General features: G+C 41.8%; 1 protein-coding gene across 4 annotated transcripts in view; it reads right to left on the bottom strand.

Moving 5' to 3' along the window:
- Nucleotides 1–4,793: 4,793 nt before the first annotated feature.
- Nucleotides 4,794–19,181, bottom strand: part of ppip5k1b (diphosphoinositol pentakisphosphate kinase 1b) — a 34,901-nt gene continuing 20,513 nt past the window's right edge. For 2 of the 4 annotated variants that reach the window (XM_067235526.1, XM_067235525.1), the window contains exons 20-30: nt 18,919–19,046; nt 18,560–18,674; nt 17,857–17,964; nt 16,613–16,729; nt 16,346–16,486; nt 15,925–16,027; nt 14,352–14,495; nt 12,354–12,416; nt 7,921–8,058; nt 7,617–7,715; nt 4,794–6,169 (exon numbers count right to left, since the gene is read on the bottom strand). In XM_067235526.1, coding sequence (XP_067091627.1) covers nt 6,075–6,169; nt 7,617–7,715; nt 7,921–8,058; nt 12,354–12,416; nt 14,352–14,495; nt 15,925–16,027; nt 16,346–16,486; nt 16,613–16,729; nt 17,857–17,964; nt 18,560–18,674; nt 18,919–19,046 — 1,251 coding nt within the window. In that variant the 3' untranslated portion in view covers nt 4,794–6,074. The remainder of the gene's footprint in view (nt 6,170–7,616; nt 7,716–7,920; nt 8,059–12,353; nt 12,417–14,351; nt 14,496–15,924; nt 16,028–16,345; nt 16,487–16,612; nt 16,730–17,856; nt 17,965–18,559; nt 18,675–18,918; nt 19,047–19,181) is intronic. The other 2 variants (XM_067235528.1, XM_067235527.1) reach the window with 2 other exon arrangements.

The raw sequence follows: 19,181 nt of genomic DNA on the forward strand, positions 1-19,181 counted from the left end.
TTTATCGATGAATAATAAACTGCTTTAGAATAGTGGACAAATACATTTGTCTTGTTAGCCTTACATCCATGAACCCGAACGCACAGAATTGGAAAATTATGGATGAGTAGCTAATGTGTAGATGTAGTTGTTGATCATCTGCATGTTAGTATCCATCCCCTACTCTAGCAGTTCCGTCAATAACATTATCAAGCAAGGTATTTTACCAAGCAGGAATGCACTATTAAGTGGATGAAGAGGAGAGGCTCAGGGATGGGACAGGGTTTCAAGTGAGAGTGGGACAGTATTGGTAATATTCTTTATTAATAATGATAAATAATTTATTATGGTATTATTTAAATATTTAAATTCAGAGATGGTAGCTAGAGAATGCACTAAATACATTTAAAAATGTATTTCAATGCTATATTTCTGAAATGAACAAGAATTCTGGAAGTGGTATTACGCGTAGTTGTGGAACGTTAGATGTATTTGTGATTGCGTTAAAAAGACGTGTTGAAAGAACACCACAATTAGGTTTGAATGCTTTGTTAGCGTGTGATCATTATATTTTTGTTAATTTTCTTGAAAAAGTGTCTTTCTGATTTGTTGCACTGCACTGTGCATTGTGTTTGAAATGGATTTTGACTCAATATTGACTTTCCAGAGTGGTTTGCAGAATTATATAGTTAATATTTATTTACAACTAAATTTCTGTTAACAGTGTGTACCATACCAGAATTCGATGTTTGATTATTTTTTGTTAGATATAGAACCAACCCAACATGATTGTTTTGTGTTTACATTTTTCCGTTTTGTGTCCCTCCTGAAAAAGAAAGTGATCAATTATGTCTTTGAAAACCATTTAACTATGTTTTTAGTCTTGTGGTTTGCATATGTTATTAACATTGAGTGTTTGGGTGTTAATTTGGCCAGAGTGGGCTGGATTGGGCAGACAGGGATATTTGGACGTGTCTGACACATACAGGCTCTGTGGACAGACAGACAAACAGAAGACCCGAGAGTCCTCAATCCATATTTAAGAAAACCCTTGTAGGCTGAAACATAACACTACGGTCCTCTTGTACAAGCTAAAAACTAGTGCCAATTTGTCCTTTTGTTGAACTAGAACAAAACAGACAATGAACTAGACAAAATGCTGAAATATTGTAAGCTGCAACAGAGCCCCAGGTCCACTCATAGTCCTATCTACTTTAAGACTACATAAGCAACTAAGATATACGAACAACTGACACAGCTTGGATTCAATGGATTGAATGTTTTTCTTTCAGTAACAGAATAGCCAATATCTCTTACTTTTAAATTGTTATGCACTGTGTAAACCTTAATATGCATGTCATGTTTAATACTGCACAGGCAGGCATAGGAAGGCTAGGATAGCTTTTGCACAGGTGGGAGTTCATTCACTGGGAACTTCAGATGCAAGCTGTGTATTAAATAGCTAGGTACGCACAAGTTTACCCCAGTTGAGGGTGTACGGTCCAAAGTCCCACTAAGGACTTTCCACATAGGGCTAAGAGGGTTGGAAAACAGAGCTTCAAAATACTAATTTCAATAACAATGGGTTAAAAAACTGCTTATATCGAACAACGTCCTATAACCTTTCACATAATCAATATGGAGGCTCTTGTATCATCAATATATGGGTTTTCTGAATGGGTTATTTGATGTATACGGTAGTCCTTTCAGGAAGTATGTTTAGAGTTGAGGGGCATATTGGTGGCTTGACTCCCATTACCTGGCCTTAGGAGCAAACACTCTGGGGCCTTGGTAGATCGCTGTGAACGCTCAATACAAAATCTATGACTTAAAAAAAAAAAAAAAAAAGGCAGAATGCACTAATGAGATAATTATCGTTTTTGAATGTAGAGTTGGTACTATAGATGCTGCTGGGACTTCCAAACATCCATTTACACAAATGTACTATAACTATGGCAGAGAGGTTATTTATGTAACCCATGGAGAAGGATAGTATGGCATTTTGGTGGAGTTGCAGTACAGTAAATCTTGACTGCAGTTGTAGTAGGTTTATGCACAGTTCTGTAATGAGATGGAACAAACTGCGACTTTCCAACTTTCAGAGTTGGGAGTCCAATACAAACAAACAGTAACACAGAAAAAGTACTAACTGCAGCTGGAACTTTTTCTTTTCCTGAATATGACTTGAAACACAGACATCTAAAATCTAAGAAATGTACATGTACATTGATGTACTGTACACAAATATGTAAATACACCTTAACAAAACAAACAAATCTAAATAGAAAATATGATTATGATGATTCTTGTGATACATTTTTCATTTGATCAGATTATCAACTATGAAGCCCAAAGCCTTGAATAAAGAGAACTACAATGACAATGATGACTATATACAGATGAATATAAATCATCTTTCAGTTCCATTCTCCTGTCACTTGCCATTAAAGGATGAGATAATTTATACATAAATCATTACCAATCCATCTAATCTCCTCTGCATGTGATTAGTTATTTAGTTATAATCCTGAATGTAATTGTTTAACTTAAGAAATACAAAAAATATAAACTAATTGCTATTTTAAAAAGGTACATTTAGATTTGAAAAAAGCTAATTGTCTAATGGTACTGAGATGGCATATATACGTTTTGGGCTGTGCTTCACTGTTTGCCCTATGGTATGTTAAGAAGATGCTTTACTGCTGTAGTTTGTTTCTTTTCTGCTGTATTACTCTTGGTTGTTATTCTTCAGTGCAATATTCAGTCTCTTACTCTCTCTTTGTCTTTAAATCTAATCATGCAAAACTAGAAATACTGCAGATTTATTGTAAAGGGAAACAGCCTGGTGATCAACAATAAAAAGTACATTTATTAAAATCAGAACTTGGTCCTGTAAATCTTTTGACTGTCTTGGTGAATTACAAGTGTGTGTTTGCATGTAGTTGGCATAGGAGTTGCTGATTGACTTGCATAGTTTGAATTCTGTCATGATAAATGGATGCAAAGAGATTTAGGTTTCTACTATCCCCCCACATTCTATGTTCTCTCTCTGTCTCTCTCTCTCTCTCTCACACACGCACGCACGCACGCACGCACGCACGCACGCACGCACGCACGCACGCACACACACACACACACACACACACACACACACACACACACACAACAACATGCAGAAATGGAGAGACACAGTATATGATCCTGATCCAGTAGCAGTCTCAGCACCTTTGCATGCACTGGAGTACCATCATGCCCTCCCTCTCTCTGCAGTTGGATGACCGGACCCACATATCACAAACCTACGAAGAAAAAGCCTTCAAATGCTCCACCTCACCCCCGCCTTTCACACAACAAGGGTTGCCATGGAGACTCATTTAAAAAAGGAAGAGATTGGGGTGCGGAGGTGGCTAAAAATTTCTGATTGGACACTGATGGCTGCTCGTCTGAAGCCCAAATCACTGAACTATCAGTCAGTGGATCATAGAGACATGCATCCATCTCAGCCTGTGCTGATAGTTACTACAGTACAAGCCACTCAAGCTACCTTAGGGGACTAAAATAACAGGCATCCAGCAAACGTACAGTATGGATATCATTTACTGGATGATCATAAACAGGATTTTTTTTAATCAGTGGGTGCTTCCTTTGATAAATATACAAAGAAGTAAAATTATGCTCTGATCACGAGTTGCATCTCTTAAGCTGTATCTTTAACAATTTATTGAGTTCTGGTTGCATACAGTAGTATATATACATATTAAAGAGCCTTGAGGCATCCAACATCATGGTTATTTTCAGTACAGAGATACTGAAGAGAAATAATGTCTGGCATTTGTGTGGGGAACAGCTTTGGAGAGCTGGCATAAGTTGCAGTCCCTCTAGCTGTGAGCTACTGAGTAAGTGAAGGCACAAACCAAGGATTTTATTGTATGTGTGTGGTGTCTCAGTAAGCATGAGACAGAGAGAGCATCTCATATGTGAAGTAGTGAGAGAAAAGGGTATGTGTGAATGTGTATGTGTGTGTCTGTGTGTAACCAACAATGGGGCAGAGTGACGTCAGCGTTTGGCACCCTATGAGTTGGCAGATTCACCGTTCTTGTTCTTTGTAAGGCAAAGCTAAATTCCATTCAGCCACCGTCTGCAAGGAAAAGTCAATTACGGACAGAGGGGAGACTGTAACCATGACAACATGTTGAAGCAGGAGAGGATGCATGAGTCATCATTATTGTTCTAGGGGCATGAAGAGAGGTAGAGAGGAGAGAGAGATGGGGGAGAGGGGAAGGAGGGGGAGAAGGAGAGTGGGAGGGAAACAAGGTAGAGAGGATGTAAATGTAGAGAGAGGAGAGTGAAAGGGAATGAGAGGGGGTGAGAGAGGGAGTGGGGGAGGGAGTGAGAGGGGGAGAGAGAGAGGGAATGAGTGGGGGGGGGGTGAGAGAGGGAGTGAGGGGTGGAGACAGAGTCGTTCCAGCCAGAGCAGTGACTGAGGTGTTCAGCTGTCAGACGAGACCCTGTGTGTTTATAGAGCTAACACAACCTCTGTCTAGACTTCACCTCGATATGGACCATTAACACAAATCCGACCTGTCTAGACCTGACATGGAGCAGGACACCTTGTACACACACACACACACACACACACAATTGTTACCATAGGCTACTTCAAATTGATTTTTACATTTTGCGGCAGTATATTGCTTGAGCTTAATGTATCCTACTATCACCAAGGAAGCAATTTTCCTTTTAAAAAGAACAAAACAACCTTGGTGTTTATCTTTAGCAGCAGAGGCTACAAAGACAACACTACTCAAGTCAAATCTTTTGTTGACATTTAATACCACCTTAAATTACATAAATACAACCCTCAACTTATTACATACATCTAAAAATAAAAGTATTAAATTAACAATATCTATGAATTGAAAAGAAAAAACAAAGGGTTTGTTCAACAGCAACCCATACAGTACATACAGTGGAGAAGTCTCTGACAAAGTAAAAACAAAAGGGAAATAAAAGCATTTCGATTTTGAATAATTTGGAGAATTGTGTAAAAGAAATACACTGCAATCTCCCCAAACAAACTCCTCAACCAAATAAAAAGGTTTATTACAGTCATATTTCACCAAGGACATGCCATATTTCTTAAACCTTTGATATATTATCATGTCATCATCATTATATGTCTATTATCATATTGCACGTTAAAATCACATCCAAACTTTTACATGACAGCAGATAATAGACATTTTACACAAGTTAGAGGACTCAGAGTTAACTGAGGTAGCACAAAAATGCAGTCTTGGAGTGGTGGTTTTCCCTTTAAATTGTGAAAATACATACCAGCACTGACTGTTGAGGCACCTCCTTTGCTTGGATATTTGGCAGTTTTATGAAATACATTATGAGTGTGACACACATCATATAAAAACACACAGATGCTTCTCGGTTGTATTAACAAACTGCAGATAAAATGCTTTGGAGACCAAACATGATATAAATGATACATTGTACCTGATCCCCTTTGTGCAACTTTCTTGGGTTACCAAATCTAATGTCATTGTAATGCACTTCCAAGCTCCTTCTCCTCCAAATCACATCAAATAAGGTTATTCAAGGCCAGCACTGTCAAAATAATAGTTTATCGCAATATTAATACAATGTGATTGATCAGCTGGCTCAAGTATTTCACTAATCATTGTATTTCATTTTACATAAACAGTAGCCTATTGTGTGTACGGTTCCATCCAACAGGATTTTGGCTGAGGCATGAGAAGCACTCTTGTCTCCCTTCCTTTTCACCATTCACAGTCTGAATAAAGAACAACAAGGCTGTGTCATCCAGTCCTGAGAAGATGTGCTCCCCTAACAGTCAATCAACATGGATTGCATGTTGATTGGACAGCCAATACAATGAGGTGAGGGTGCTGTTGCTTTAGGTCGTATTTGTCCAATGACATGGCCTTCCAGATCCAGTGCAAAAGCTGATTGTAGTGGATAAGGCACTCACTATGGTGTAGAAAGGCACACTGTATGGATGGATCTTATGTAGTCCTGGTGAATCCATAGGTTCCTCTAAAAGAAGTGGAACAGGTAAGTCTCTAATCACTGAAGCTGAACTGCACGGCTGGGTTGATCACTGTGTTGGGAGAGGAGGGACCTGCACTTGACACTGTAATGGATGGACCACTTCTGTCTTCTCACAAGCACCCACAAACACATACACACACACACAGAAATAAAAAAATAGATTTACAAATAAGTTTGACGACGATGTAAAATTCTAAAATATCGTGATTATGAAATATATATATATATATTTTTTGCTGGTCCTTGTGTTACTTGTATTTTAAGAACACCGTCTGACTCCACACACACACACAAAATTGCACGTGCACAGACACTCTCTTTTGCTCTCTTTTTGTCCTGTCACATAAGGACCTCTGCATGAATTGTTCCATGTGAGGTCAATTTTGTGAAGTTGCAAGTACCATGTTATGGCAACTGTTTAAATTTGCAATACACATTTTGTACGTTGTAACAATAGCTGTTCTATCTAAATTGTTTTTGTGGCTTTCTAATGGGGGCAAAAGAAAATCATGTTTTTTTATTTATTTAAATGCAAACATATCGAGATATATATCAAATATCATACATTTTTTGACAATATTGAGATATCAATTTTTTATATATATCGCCCAGCCCTAGTAGCCATGCACAAAGAGGATCTTTTTCAGTTTTTGATTGCAAAAGTAGAAAAACTCACACTATACAGTATTGTCAGGCAGAGAGCTAAACTGTAAGTGGTTATTTTGCTTCTCTAAAGACACACATCCTTATTAAAGATGCCCTAAAACAGTGGTCTGTTTTTACTAAATACAGTCTAATGGGAGAACAAACTACGTCATGGCACCGTGACCTAAAACAGAGCTCCTATTCATCTGTGGGACACTCATAACCTCCAGCATGTTTCCTAGCCCTCACCACATGCTGTCAAAACAATAAATGGGTTATGAGGAGACAAATTAAAACAGTGGTTCCAGCAACCTAGATAGTTTTGAAAGGTTCAGGGTAGGAGGAGAAGGAGGGAGAGACAGCAAGAGATATGGAAAGAGGTGGTACGCAGCTTCGAGCAGCTGTTTCGCCAATCCCCTTTAAAACAATTGAAAGGCCAAATGAATCATTGCGTGGTCCACAGGAGACCGGACGAGGCATCTGAGGGCAGAAGGGAGGGGCTGGAAGCTCATGACAACAGAGAGGAGATGTGGCACAGGGAGTGTTATTATCCCAAGCCCTACTTCACCAAAGTCTTAATTGTTAGTGTGTCTATGTAGCTGGTGCGCTGCAAAACCATAGGAAGTTTATTTTAGCTCGCATGACAGATCAAGGGCTGCGTGAATGTGGGGTTTGTATGTCCATGACAAACAGGGGAGGGCTGTGGTTAAGACTGTTGATATCAGGAATTAACCTCCTGTATGAGGGTCTCAATCCTCAAAAGGTGCTTCCTCCTCCAATTCTATCTACCCGCCCCAAAATGAAAATCAACATTGTCAAACAGTCGCTGATTAAAACCCAAAAATGTACAATAAAAAGGTTAGGATTATTACAGCAAATGGAAGTATCTATAGTGAGTTTATACTCACAATGTTTGGGAGGGGGGCACGGGACTGTCGTTTCTGTGGAGGGAGGGGTGTAGGTGTCCATGGAAGCCTGGCTCTGAGAGTCAAAAAGGGCGGACAGAGCTGGACGCAGAAGATGTGGAAACAACACATTGAGATATACACTTACACAACAGATACATGTATATACTAGTTTACTGTAGTGAACCGCCACAGCAATACGCTGATGAATAAACAACTGTCTATGGCAGATTAATCCAGACGTTTTTTGTAGAATGACATTGTATCTGGGTAGAGTATGTGAATGAGAGCTATGGTTCGTGCCTACCTTTCATGGTCTTGGCATGGGCCTCACTGCTGCTCTCGCACACGGCGGAAAGGAACTCATCCACCTGCTTGAGGGAGAGCGAGTTGTGCAGTGTCTCGAGGGGGTAGATAGAGGGCACCATGGAGCAGCCTTCAAAGCCTGCAGTAGAAGATACACAGAGAGACAGACTCGCACCACCCCTCCATCTGAGCTGGGAGGAGGAGATGTGGTGGTGGAACTGTATCTAGGCCCCTTCCCATTCGCTAGTAATTAAACTCAATGACATCAATGTGACGTTTCCTTGTGGAATATTGTATAGTTAAGGTTGACCCTTCAGGTGTACTGCTGCATAAGAACATGCCAAAATCAAGCAGAATCATTCTCACACAAAGATCCAAAAAGATGTTGAACAGTGAGGGATTACAAAAATACATCGTAAACTCAGTACACGAGTACTGTGCATGGGTCTTGTGTGAGGAGGACAGCCTTTTGACACACACCAATGAGCCTGTTTAGCATACACTCCACAACATACAGTGCAGCCAGAAAAAGAACAACTGGATGAAGTGATACCACAACAAACAAGATTTTTTGGATTGGGTGAGGGGACGTATCCACTCATCCATCTCCAGTTTGACATGCCATTGGGCTTGCTTTCTCAACTCCTATTGTGTAGTTCCAGCGCTTATCACTACAGCCTTCTCAGACACCTGCTACAGAAGCAACACAATGAAGCAATACCTATGAAGAGAGGCCTTGACGGATTCATTAATTCCCAATTACCTGCCTAAACTCCAGTATGAAAACAAGGTTGATGGATTTTTATTTCCCTGAATATTAAACCCCCCCCCCCCCCCCCCCCCCCCCAATATCTTCAGGCAGTCTTTGCAATTCAATATCTACAAGGGAGAGTAGCTGTGGAGAGCTCCTGCTGAAACTGTAAGAGTATCACTGGGGGAAGTTGTACTGTAGCACCATTAATCAGAGTCAGCCGAAGTCAGTGTACAACATGAGAAGGTTCCTTTTCCAAGGTCTCTGATGACAAACGTACTGTACATGACAAGGACTGCATGGAGGGATGGAACAATCCTCTCTTTAAATGGACAGCGTGACTGCCTGTTTCTCTCCATCTTGCTGTTGCAGCCTTTTTCTCCATCTGGGTATCAAATTGAGCCCACACGCCAGATGCAGAGGGAGCAGAAAACACCCATGCGACACGGCAATATCTGTGTATTAATTTACTTGACAGAGTAGCGGAGAAAGACAGACACATAGCCGTATGAGACTATGAAAAAGTGAAGAGGTGAATTTGCTGTGTCTTTACCTCTCCGCCAACTCATTAAGGCCACGTCACTGGAAATGTGTAACTGGATATCAACGCATTGATCTATTCTCAATTCTAAATCTTCTAATGGAATAGAAAGATAAGTCCTTCCCAAAAGTCTTTGCTGACATTTTGCAATGTCTCCCTGTGTGGCTTTACAAAGTGACAATATTGGCTCCTAAATCGCTCTTGAAATCTGCATGGAAATCTTAATAAGTCAATTAAAATATGGGACGACCTAGATATGCCGCATGGAACATCAGCAATCTGGCACGGAAACCGAAAACATCTTTCATGGGTGTTGAGGGATCCGCAAAAGTACTGTTCCCCATCAGGACCTCCCACAGAGCAATGCCCCTCTCAGTCTGGGAGAAGTCCTTGTTTCTAAGATCTCTATTAACAGCCAGAGCCAGCAGGTCTCATCTCATGTCCACTTCTTTGGAGTGTTACCCGGTACCGAGCAGTAACATGCATGTGAGACACTTCATGCAAGCCTGAAACCCTTCAAAGAGAAAAGGTTTGTCCCTAAGGTCATTCAGTGTTTAAAGCCATGTCCCCATATAAGCATGCAGAGACTGGGCTCCGTTTAGTGCAGTTTATATTGAAAAAATAGAAGCTTTTCGAATGTCCATTCATAGCAGGTCACTGTCAAGAAAAAGAAACATGTGCTCAAGATTTACTTTTTCTTTCAAACCCAACTCATAAGAGAGAAAGCATGACAACAGATCTCCACAAAATGCCAACTGGATTTGGACTACTGATGACCGTAGTTAGGGTACAGAGGAATGTAGAAACCTTCCATTTGGAGAAGCAATTACTGCATTCTCTGGCAAGCATGCAGAGACAGAATGAGACGAGTCCAGAGACAAGGATGAATATGGGTACCGAGTTAGAAGACACAGAGTAAGTGGTGGTGGACAGGAACTGATGACACAGGCCTCAACACAAAGAAAAAAAGGACAGCGACAGAGAGAAACAGACAGCAAGAGAAAAAGTAAAAAGCAAAACTAGCAATGCTGAGGCTGTGTCAGCAACAGCAGCTCCCCCTGGCCCAGCACTGCATGGGGGGGGGGGGGGGGGGGGTAACGGGAGTCTCTCAAGGGCTGACCGTAGAGGCACTCTGGGGGGTCTTGGCCAGACAACAGCCAGTTCCTGAGGAGGCGAAGGTGGTAGGGACACTGGTGCAGGTGTTGGGCCATGGCCCTGTCCAGGGCCAGAGGAGCACCCCCTGGGAGGGTCAGGTCGTTGGACAGCCCCCTCAGCAGCTGGGTGACATGGTGCTCCTCTAGGGGCTCTGAGGAAGAAGAGGCAGAGCGAGGAAGAAGAGAACACAGTGGAGGAGCGGAAGGGATGTGGTTGTGCCAGGGATGTGCAGCATATGGTATTTTTTGTTTTTCTGAACTGGCTCAGCTACAGGTGCAGGCAGTGCATGTTCGCATAAAAACCTTTTGCTCTTCATGAGCTTAGTGGGACCGAAGTAACAAAAAACAAGTATGTGTCCCATTTCAAGTTGTTCATCCAAAGTTATCCAGAGGTCGACTAAAGCTGACAAGCATTTATCCATGTACCCACAACCACTGATTAAAAGGAAACACACAATTATGCCAGAGACAACTTGCCTCCAGTGTGAGCATAACTGGTGAGATTTCATAACAGGTCAATGCCAGACATGAGACTGTGATAGTGGGTGCTAATTCCAAACAGCAACTAACAGTGCAGCCCAGGTGGACAACAATGTGGAAATAAAGACATGGGTATAAATGCATGAAAAATGATTTTGATGAACTGTATGAATGGAGCCATTTAGTCTGTTTAACCTGATTCACGACTGGAGGACAGGACTGTAGTCTCATTCCGATGGTTTTATAACACACCCGTCTCCATTAAGGTCCACAAACACAACCTCCACACATTCTCTCTGTTTCACGGTCAGCACTGAACCAATGGACTCCAAAATAATACCCCAGATCACGACCGTCATCAAAACTGTCAGCCAAAACGGTCAACACAAAAACCATTGAAGATCTACATCCACACAGATACAGCCTGTCTTTGTGGTCCCAAAGGTAAAACAATACAGGGACTTGGATGAGATGTACCGCTACTTAAAGTGAATTCAATATCAAACCTGTCTAATCTGCAAGAGACAGTCAAACCCCTCCTCCCCCGACAGGTAGCAGCTGATCTGTACTTCCCACAGTCTTCGAACATTTGGAAAGAGTTTTAACGGAAGTACTAAACCTGTCATTCTTTGTATGAGGTCAAGTGCAAAGGATTTTGAGCACAAAAAGTGTTGAGCAATCAATGATCAGCTTCACTTATCAGGGACACATTACTGTTGTTGTTGGGCTCATACATGCAAGACAAACCCATTCAGCTGCTAGATGGTACAACACAGCTTGAAAAGAAGAATATATTTTATGGAATAATAATATGCTACAGTACAAGCATACTAGCAGACTACTAGACTACTAAACGGAGCCTATTCTACCCAAACTCCTGTAAGGAAAATTTCATATAGAATATTAATTTATGCTTTAGTGTGTGTAAGTGTGTATATTAGGATTAATTAATTCTGTGGTACTACATTGTTTCTGCCATGCTTGAATATCAGCCAGCATTAATTTAATGCTGTAATTTTTTTGTTAACCCTTTCCATGAAAGTTGATTGTCTTTAGACAATTATTTAGCAATGGTGAAATTAAAACCAGACAGTACTGTTGATAGAATGGTGGAGGGGTTAACTGTTTATAAAGTAAAGTGCGTTGAATAACAAATAACAGCACAAGGAGAAATGATATGTATACTACTCCACACATAGATATATCCTGTATCAGATATATCACATATACATATATTTCTACTGTGAAGAAAGTGGATCAAAAGATACATTTGAAAGGAAAGTATGTGACATTAACAGGTGAGGGTTCAAATTCACACAAGTGGAAGCACGGAGATGTCTTGTGAAATTGGAATTTGGAGAAATTGAGATCTTGATATCATGTAATTATGCAGCCATTGTCAAATCCAAATAGAACACAGAAATGTCCCCCTCCTTCCCAAAAAAGGGCATGCAAGATAAGAGGGAATGTTGGGAGTGGCGAGATAAACTTGAAAAAAGCAGACATACCATTAGTCGGATGCCTGGCAAACGACACAGAAAATCTCTTTACTGCCGGCATAGAGAACAGCTCTGAGGAGATAAGAAAGGTAACTGGCGTTACTGGGCAGCAGTCTACCTGGCTCTGCTTCCTGTGTTTCTCTCAGCCTGTTGCTGTCTGCCTGACCCCTCTGTCAAGTGTTACGTGTTACTGAGGGTCTAGTGGTTGTTCGTCACTGTCATGCCTAGCTGACATGGATAAGAAGATGATGAATGACAGAGTTTTAGTCTGGGAGTATTTAAGAAGATTGACAGGGTTTCTGAGACAGTCTTCTCAGATAATATAAAACTATATTATTTGTTTCAGTCATCTATATTGTAGATATGCCTCTTTGGATCAAATCATAACTGAGGGGGAAAACAATGATGAACAATGAAAGTCAAAGATAGGTATGGTTAGTGCAGTCACTTGAAAAACATTTTCCAATGGTGCAACAGTTTCTGGTGTCTTTAGATCTCATCATAGGTTAAAAAACATAATAATATATAAAACCTACTAAAACAGCTTGATAAATATAAAGAATAACCGTGTATCAGCAACAGAGAGAAAAATATGACGTAATAGTGTTATAAAGAGAATCTTTTTGTTTGACCATTATGTTGAGATTAGTCAAGTAGTAAAGACACAGTGCCACCGAGTGGACAAGAAAGTCAGTTCAGTTCAACCCGCAGTGAAAAAAAAAAGAGAAACGACAGCTTGCAGGTTATATGTCTCTGAAAATCCTTAGTGTGCGCTTCCTGAGGGGGTGACGACAGCCCTGACTTGACAGAGGGGGAGTCAACTTGAGATCAAATTAAGCAAACCTATGTAGATGCACATTCTACGCCATATCACTCATGTCCTGGCTGAGCGTTTAGAATAATCAAGCTCATATGAGGCCCCCTGGTGGTTATGAAAGTCGCTGACTCACTGTGCAAGTATAACAAGAGCCAGGACATGGGAGGGGGTTTGCCCTTCAGCATACCTTAAAAGTCGATTCATAGATTTTTCAGTGTCCTGACATATTATAGGCTAAAGGGGACACAAGCATGCGAGTCGCTGTGAAAACTAACCGTCAGTCACTAGTTTGTTCATATTCTATATATTTGACCAATGAAACATAATTCTCTAGTGTTGGAATTAACCTCCTGTAGATTTGCATGGAGTTCTTATTCTTAAACTGTGAATAAAGATAAAAAAAGGGAGATGCATAATAATAGGTGAGCTGTCAGATGGAATCAGGAGCTTATTAAAAAGTATTTTACAATGAAAATGCAATGCTTCCTCATGCTGAGCATGAAGATGAATAGAATTGCACACAGGTGCATACATTTGTTCAGTACATAGACAAATAACAAGGAAATCGGACAACACAGAGATTCTTCTACCAGACAGCTTAAATAGAGATTGTTCGACACAACAGGCTTGGCTGCCCAATATGCAGTAAGTAATAGGACCGTCAAACAGGAAAATGATAGAACAAATCCCCCAAAACCTTTCCCAAGGTCAGTAAAACATGCACAAAGACATTATTTTTTAAACCAACCTAATTTCACACATTCAGTGATGTTAGCAGGCATGCTTCCTTGATTATGATGCAACAGTATTGATCATTGGTGGTTTGTTTGCACTGCATGTCAATACTGCGTCAATTCTGATGTGGATCATGCTGAAGAAAAAAACACCCATGCAAAGCATCATTCAGAGGGATGAAGGAAAATCACTCCTATTGTGGAAAATATGGATGGGAGGCCTACTGGTCTATGAATCTATCTGCCTGAAATCTATCAAAGGAATAAATGAATCAATTTGGAAGAGCAACCAGAAGGAGACATGGGAGAGACATGTGCTGGGGTCCATTGAAATTCCCATCAAAAGAGTATTTAGGGTTTGACAGCAAGGTTGCTTCAGTGCCCAGGTGAGGAGGTGAACAGGGAGAGATAGAGATCTAGACAGGTTGCGATCGGGCTTGGAGGAGTGGAACATACCATCTCGACCAAGCACACTGCCGGGGGAGAGGTTTTTGCGGTGGTGCGTGAGGACGTATTCCCGCAGGTTGGGGGCGCTAGAGGACACCCCCAGGACGGAGGCACTGAAAAGGCCCGAGCACAGGGAGCCTGTGTGTGGAAAAACTGGTGGGATGGAGGGAAGAGTGGAGGAAGGAGGGGGAATATTAGATCTCTTTACTCACCATGCAGTTATTAATAAGAGCCTTTCTCTAGACTGTTGCTAAGGCTGTATCTGAACATGTGTGTATGACTTTATGACAAGAGAGGCAGACAATGTAGGTCACTCTTAACCCTTGTGTTATCTTCGGGTCATTCTGACCCATCAGTCGTTGTGACCCACCGTCGTATTGCAACAACTTTACCGCATACAAAAACAAAGTAAAGCATTTTCTTTTAACCGTTGGGCTGTCTCAGACCCCCCACATTGCGAAGGTTAAAATAAAATAATTTTTATTAGTTTTTGTATTGGGTGAAACTTTGGGTCATGTGACCCGAAGGCAGCACAAGGGTTAAGAACTGTCTCTTCTTTCTGATCAAAGAGAGAGCCGCTCTTCACTGGGACTTTACACTAATTTCTCACTTCATAATCAGCTGGAGGGGCTGGACTGAGAGGAAGCCAAGGGCTTAAGATATGAGGGATTTGATAAGGTGTAAATACAATGTTCTCCTGCTAGGACAGACAAGTGTGATACTGTAGGTCATAGACCGTGAGATAGAAATGTTCCATCTTAGTTCGGGGAACTTTCAGTGAATTACTTACTTATAGAATATCAACAAAAAAAAATATGTAAGTGCTTCAACTTGGCATAGCTTTAAAAGACTGTAAATCACCTATTATTACACTTAAATCTAAAGTCTGAGTCTAAGCTCATTCAAGTTCAAACCCTATACAGATGAGTGGTGAATAGCGCCAGTAGAGTGGATCAGAAACAATTGAATTAAAGACAATGCATGCAGACACACAGAGCAAACGTTACACAGTCACTAGCACAAGGCCATTCCAGCTAGGTGAGCAATCGTACTGACTTTCATAGTTTTATAATAATCTCCACTCCGCGTCTGTTTCCAGCTGGTCCCTGTAAACACTGTTAATATCACTGCGTTAGCAGGTTGCAGTGGGAAGGGGGGGAGGGCTGGTTGTGTCCGTGGTGATTGTATCCTAGCTCCTGTTGACAGATGGATGTGAGCGGAGGCAGACAGGAATAGTACCCTGGGGTTCAAGCCCCCTTAGTTAGGCAGTGGGATCTCCCATAACGATATACTGACTACTCTGTAAAACTGGTTTCTTTTATAATAACCAGGCACTTGTTTTTGAGTGTACACATTTTACCCACTGAACTCTAGCCTGAATATTCTAGAGCCTTGGCTGCTGTACTGTAATGCAGTCATGGGAGCTATGCAGCAATTGGAAAGAGGGATGAGGCATGTTGGAAGGGGGGGGACAGAAAATAAGGAGGGGAGAGAAATATGGAGGGAGTGAAAAATAGAGAGAGGGGTTGGCACAGGCAGGTGGTTGGTACAGGGAGCAGAAAGGCAGAAACAGGACACCCACCTGGGCCTGTCTGTTTGACCTCTGGGGACTGACGTGAGCAAGAGGGGAAGAGACGGTAGGAGGTGCCTTTAGACGAATGGTTGGGGGAGGTCTCAGACAGGACCTGGTCAGGGTGAGACAAGAGACAGACAGTTGACACAGACAGGTAGTAAATTCACAATTTGCTAGTGGAAATGTTGATATCTCTACTTAGTGGTCAGCGGCGTTGACACCATCAATTTCGTTACAATAGTTACTATCGGCCGGGGCTACAGAGCTTAACTTTATGAGAGTCTCTTTACTAGAATGTTTTGTATGAAGGAACTTTATACAAGACATTGTACTATGTAAAATAAGAATCTATTGGGGCTTGATGCAAACACTAAATCGTTTTTTCAGTTACTCGTGAAATGATCCAGGGGATCTCAGTTGGGTAAGCTACCTCCATGGAGCCAGCCTTGCGGTTCCGCAGCATGGGCGATCTCTTCTGCATGTTGATAGGCTCGCTGAGGGGCAGAGCCCTGTCAGGCTCGTCCTGTGATAGGTCCTCCAGGCTTCCCTGATTGGTCTGCTTCTCCTGGTTCTGAAGAACGCAGAAAGGGTTTTGTGTTCAAACACAAAGTCAACACACGTTTACAAAAATAGGTCCAGATACATCCCCCCCCCCACACACACACACACACACGCACAAACACACACACACACGTACCTCAGCGGATGCTGGGCGGAAGCCAAAGCCCAGGGGAACATTCTCCTCGTCCTCGCAGCCCTTCACCCCGGGGCTGAAGTGAAGCTCAACATGGAAGCGCTCCTCGGATGAAGGGTCCTAGTTATCACACGCCAGAGAGAGAGGGACAATCCAACACAAGGCCGTAGCCATGGAGTCAACATTGGGGGGGACGAATAAAAAATGTCTATGATCATTTCGGACAGCGTGCGTGGTTGGTTGCCTGTCGTAGCGTAGCACATTAATATTTTGATTTTTATTAGTGCTGTCAAACGATTAAAATATTTAATCGCGATTAATCGGATTAATGTCATAGTTAACTCGCGATTAATCGCACGTTTTTATCTATTCTAAATGTCCCTTGATTTCTTCCTGTAACATATTTTTTTCTAATTTTAATGCTCTTATCAACATGGAAAAGTTGATCAGATTGCTTAGTGCAAATTTATTGAAAACAAGATTGCAATCGTCTGGCTTTGACGAGGGGCGGAAAATTCGAATCAGCTGTGTGCTTGGCCATCAAGTGGTATTTCAGACTGGACGTGCTGCGATGATAGCTCAGTTCACAACGACAAAACACACAGATCTCTTTGGTCTTGTCAATGGAACCATTTGGCAACTTTTTTTACGTAAACTTTCCATTCAGAATCAATATTGGCATCCATTTCGGCGTCTCGCACACGCCTTCCACTAAAAACGTAACGTTAGCCTACTACTCTTAAGCCGGCTCGCAAGCCCAAACAAGTGTGTGTGGCATGCCTGTTGTTTTGTTTACAGTCTAGCTAGATCCAGTGTGGTGTTGTAGTTTTTCTAAACGTCAGTAGTTGTTGCAACAGCATGTGAAAAAAACTACAAAGTTTGCTAGGCCAAAAAGAATGTTAATCTCACGATTACGAAAAAATAAAATGGGTTAAAATGGGTTTGCGTTAACGCCGTTAATAACGCGTTTAACTGACAGCACTAATATATTTGAATATTGGGATGTGTCCCCCCCCCCCAATATATATTATGATTATGGCCTTGATCCAACACACACGTATGAGAAAGAGAGACAACGTCAGAGTGTAAGCACCAGACAGAGTTAAAACTCTCCTGACAGAACAGTCATAAAGCACAGCTATACAAGCATAACTAGTAACCTGAGGGTTTAATTTGATTAGAGGTGCTGATCTGTGAAGCCCTCTGTGACAAATTGGCTATCCAAATCAAATTTCATTTGAACACACCTTATTGTTGTCTTCATACAGCATGATGACTATCTGGGTCATGTAGTTGAGCTCAGAGACAGCACCCAGGTAGTCCAAGGCCTGCTTCCACTGCTGGTCCTTCACCTCCTGTCACACACACACACACACACACACACACACACACACACACACACACACACACACACACACACACACACACACACACACACTCTTTTTAGCTTCACAGCATCCCACAGACAACTAGGCGGGATGCCACAGATTCTTAGCCTGTTTATAGCCCACTCCAAAACACACATTCACATGTCTAGGACAACCCATGGAAATAAAACAACATAACTGGCATGACAGATTTAAAAGTTATTTTCTTTGTAGGGATGTATAAATGTTCAATAGAAACAAACAACAAGACCAAATCCCTCACTGAAACAGATAGTCAGGAGAAATCCAGACATGGTCAATTTTTCATAATGGTCAATATACCTAAAAATTCACAATGCCTTCACTTAGCGGGTGCTTTTATCCAATGCAAAGTGCAGAACGGGGGTGATTTTGAACCTGCGACCTCTTGATCTGCAGCCAAGTGCTCTAACCACTGAACTAACCTTTAACAAGTTCTCAAGCTCTGAAGCAGGCCCAGCACATAACTGCAGCAGTGTGGTACTATCACTTTGGATAAAAGCGTCTGCCAAATGAATTAAATGTTAATGTCCTGTAGACGTACGTCCAGAAGGCCTCCATAGCGGAAGATGCTGAGCAGGGAGTGGACATGGCTCTCGCTGGTGAAGTAGAGGCGGGTCCGCACGTGGCGACCCGGAGACATGACCCCTCGGGAGTACCTGAACCACCAGGAGGAGTAAAAGACAAAGGGTGATCACTCACTGGAGTCCAACGGACACACGGCCATTACACATAAATCTTATTTACGTAACATAACATTATAGTACATTATACTATTGTATAATATCTTTTAATTTGTATAAAATCTTTTCAATAGTACCATTGGAAGTCACTCAGACAGCGGAGAGACAGTGATAGGACGGTTGCGTGACCACGGTACAGTACAGTGGTAATGTAACTTACAGTGGGTGTAGCTTGTTGACGGCCTCGTCCTCGTGTGTCCTCTGAAGGTCCAGCTGGATCTTCTTCATCAAGGGCACACAGTAGGCCTGGGCTATGTCCAGCTTCTCAGGCTTGTTGATGCCATACTCCTACAGAGAAGGCCACCAAAACAAGCTCAACACAAAACCACAGCTGCAGGAAAGTGTGGAGGGGGGAAAGTTAGATGGGATCTTCAGGTGGTTTGCTGTATTTGCTCTGTGCGTGAAATCATACAAATACAAACC

This window comes from Osmerus mordax, chromosome 4 (genome assembly GCF_038355195.1).
Source record: "Osmerus mordax isolate fOsmMor3 chromosome 4, fOsmMor3.pri, whole genome shotgun sequence".
NCBI classification, from domain to species: Eukaryota; Metazoa; Chordata; class Actinopteri; order Osmeriformes; family Osmeridae; genus Osmerus; species Osmerus mordax.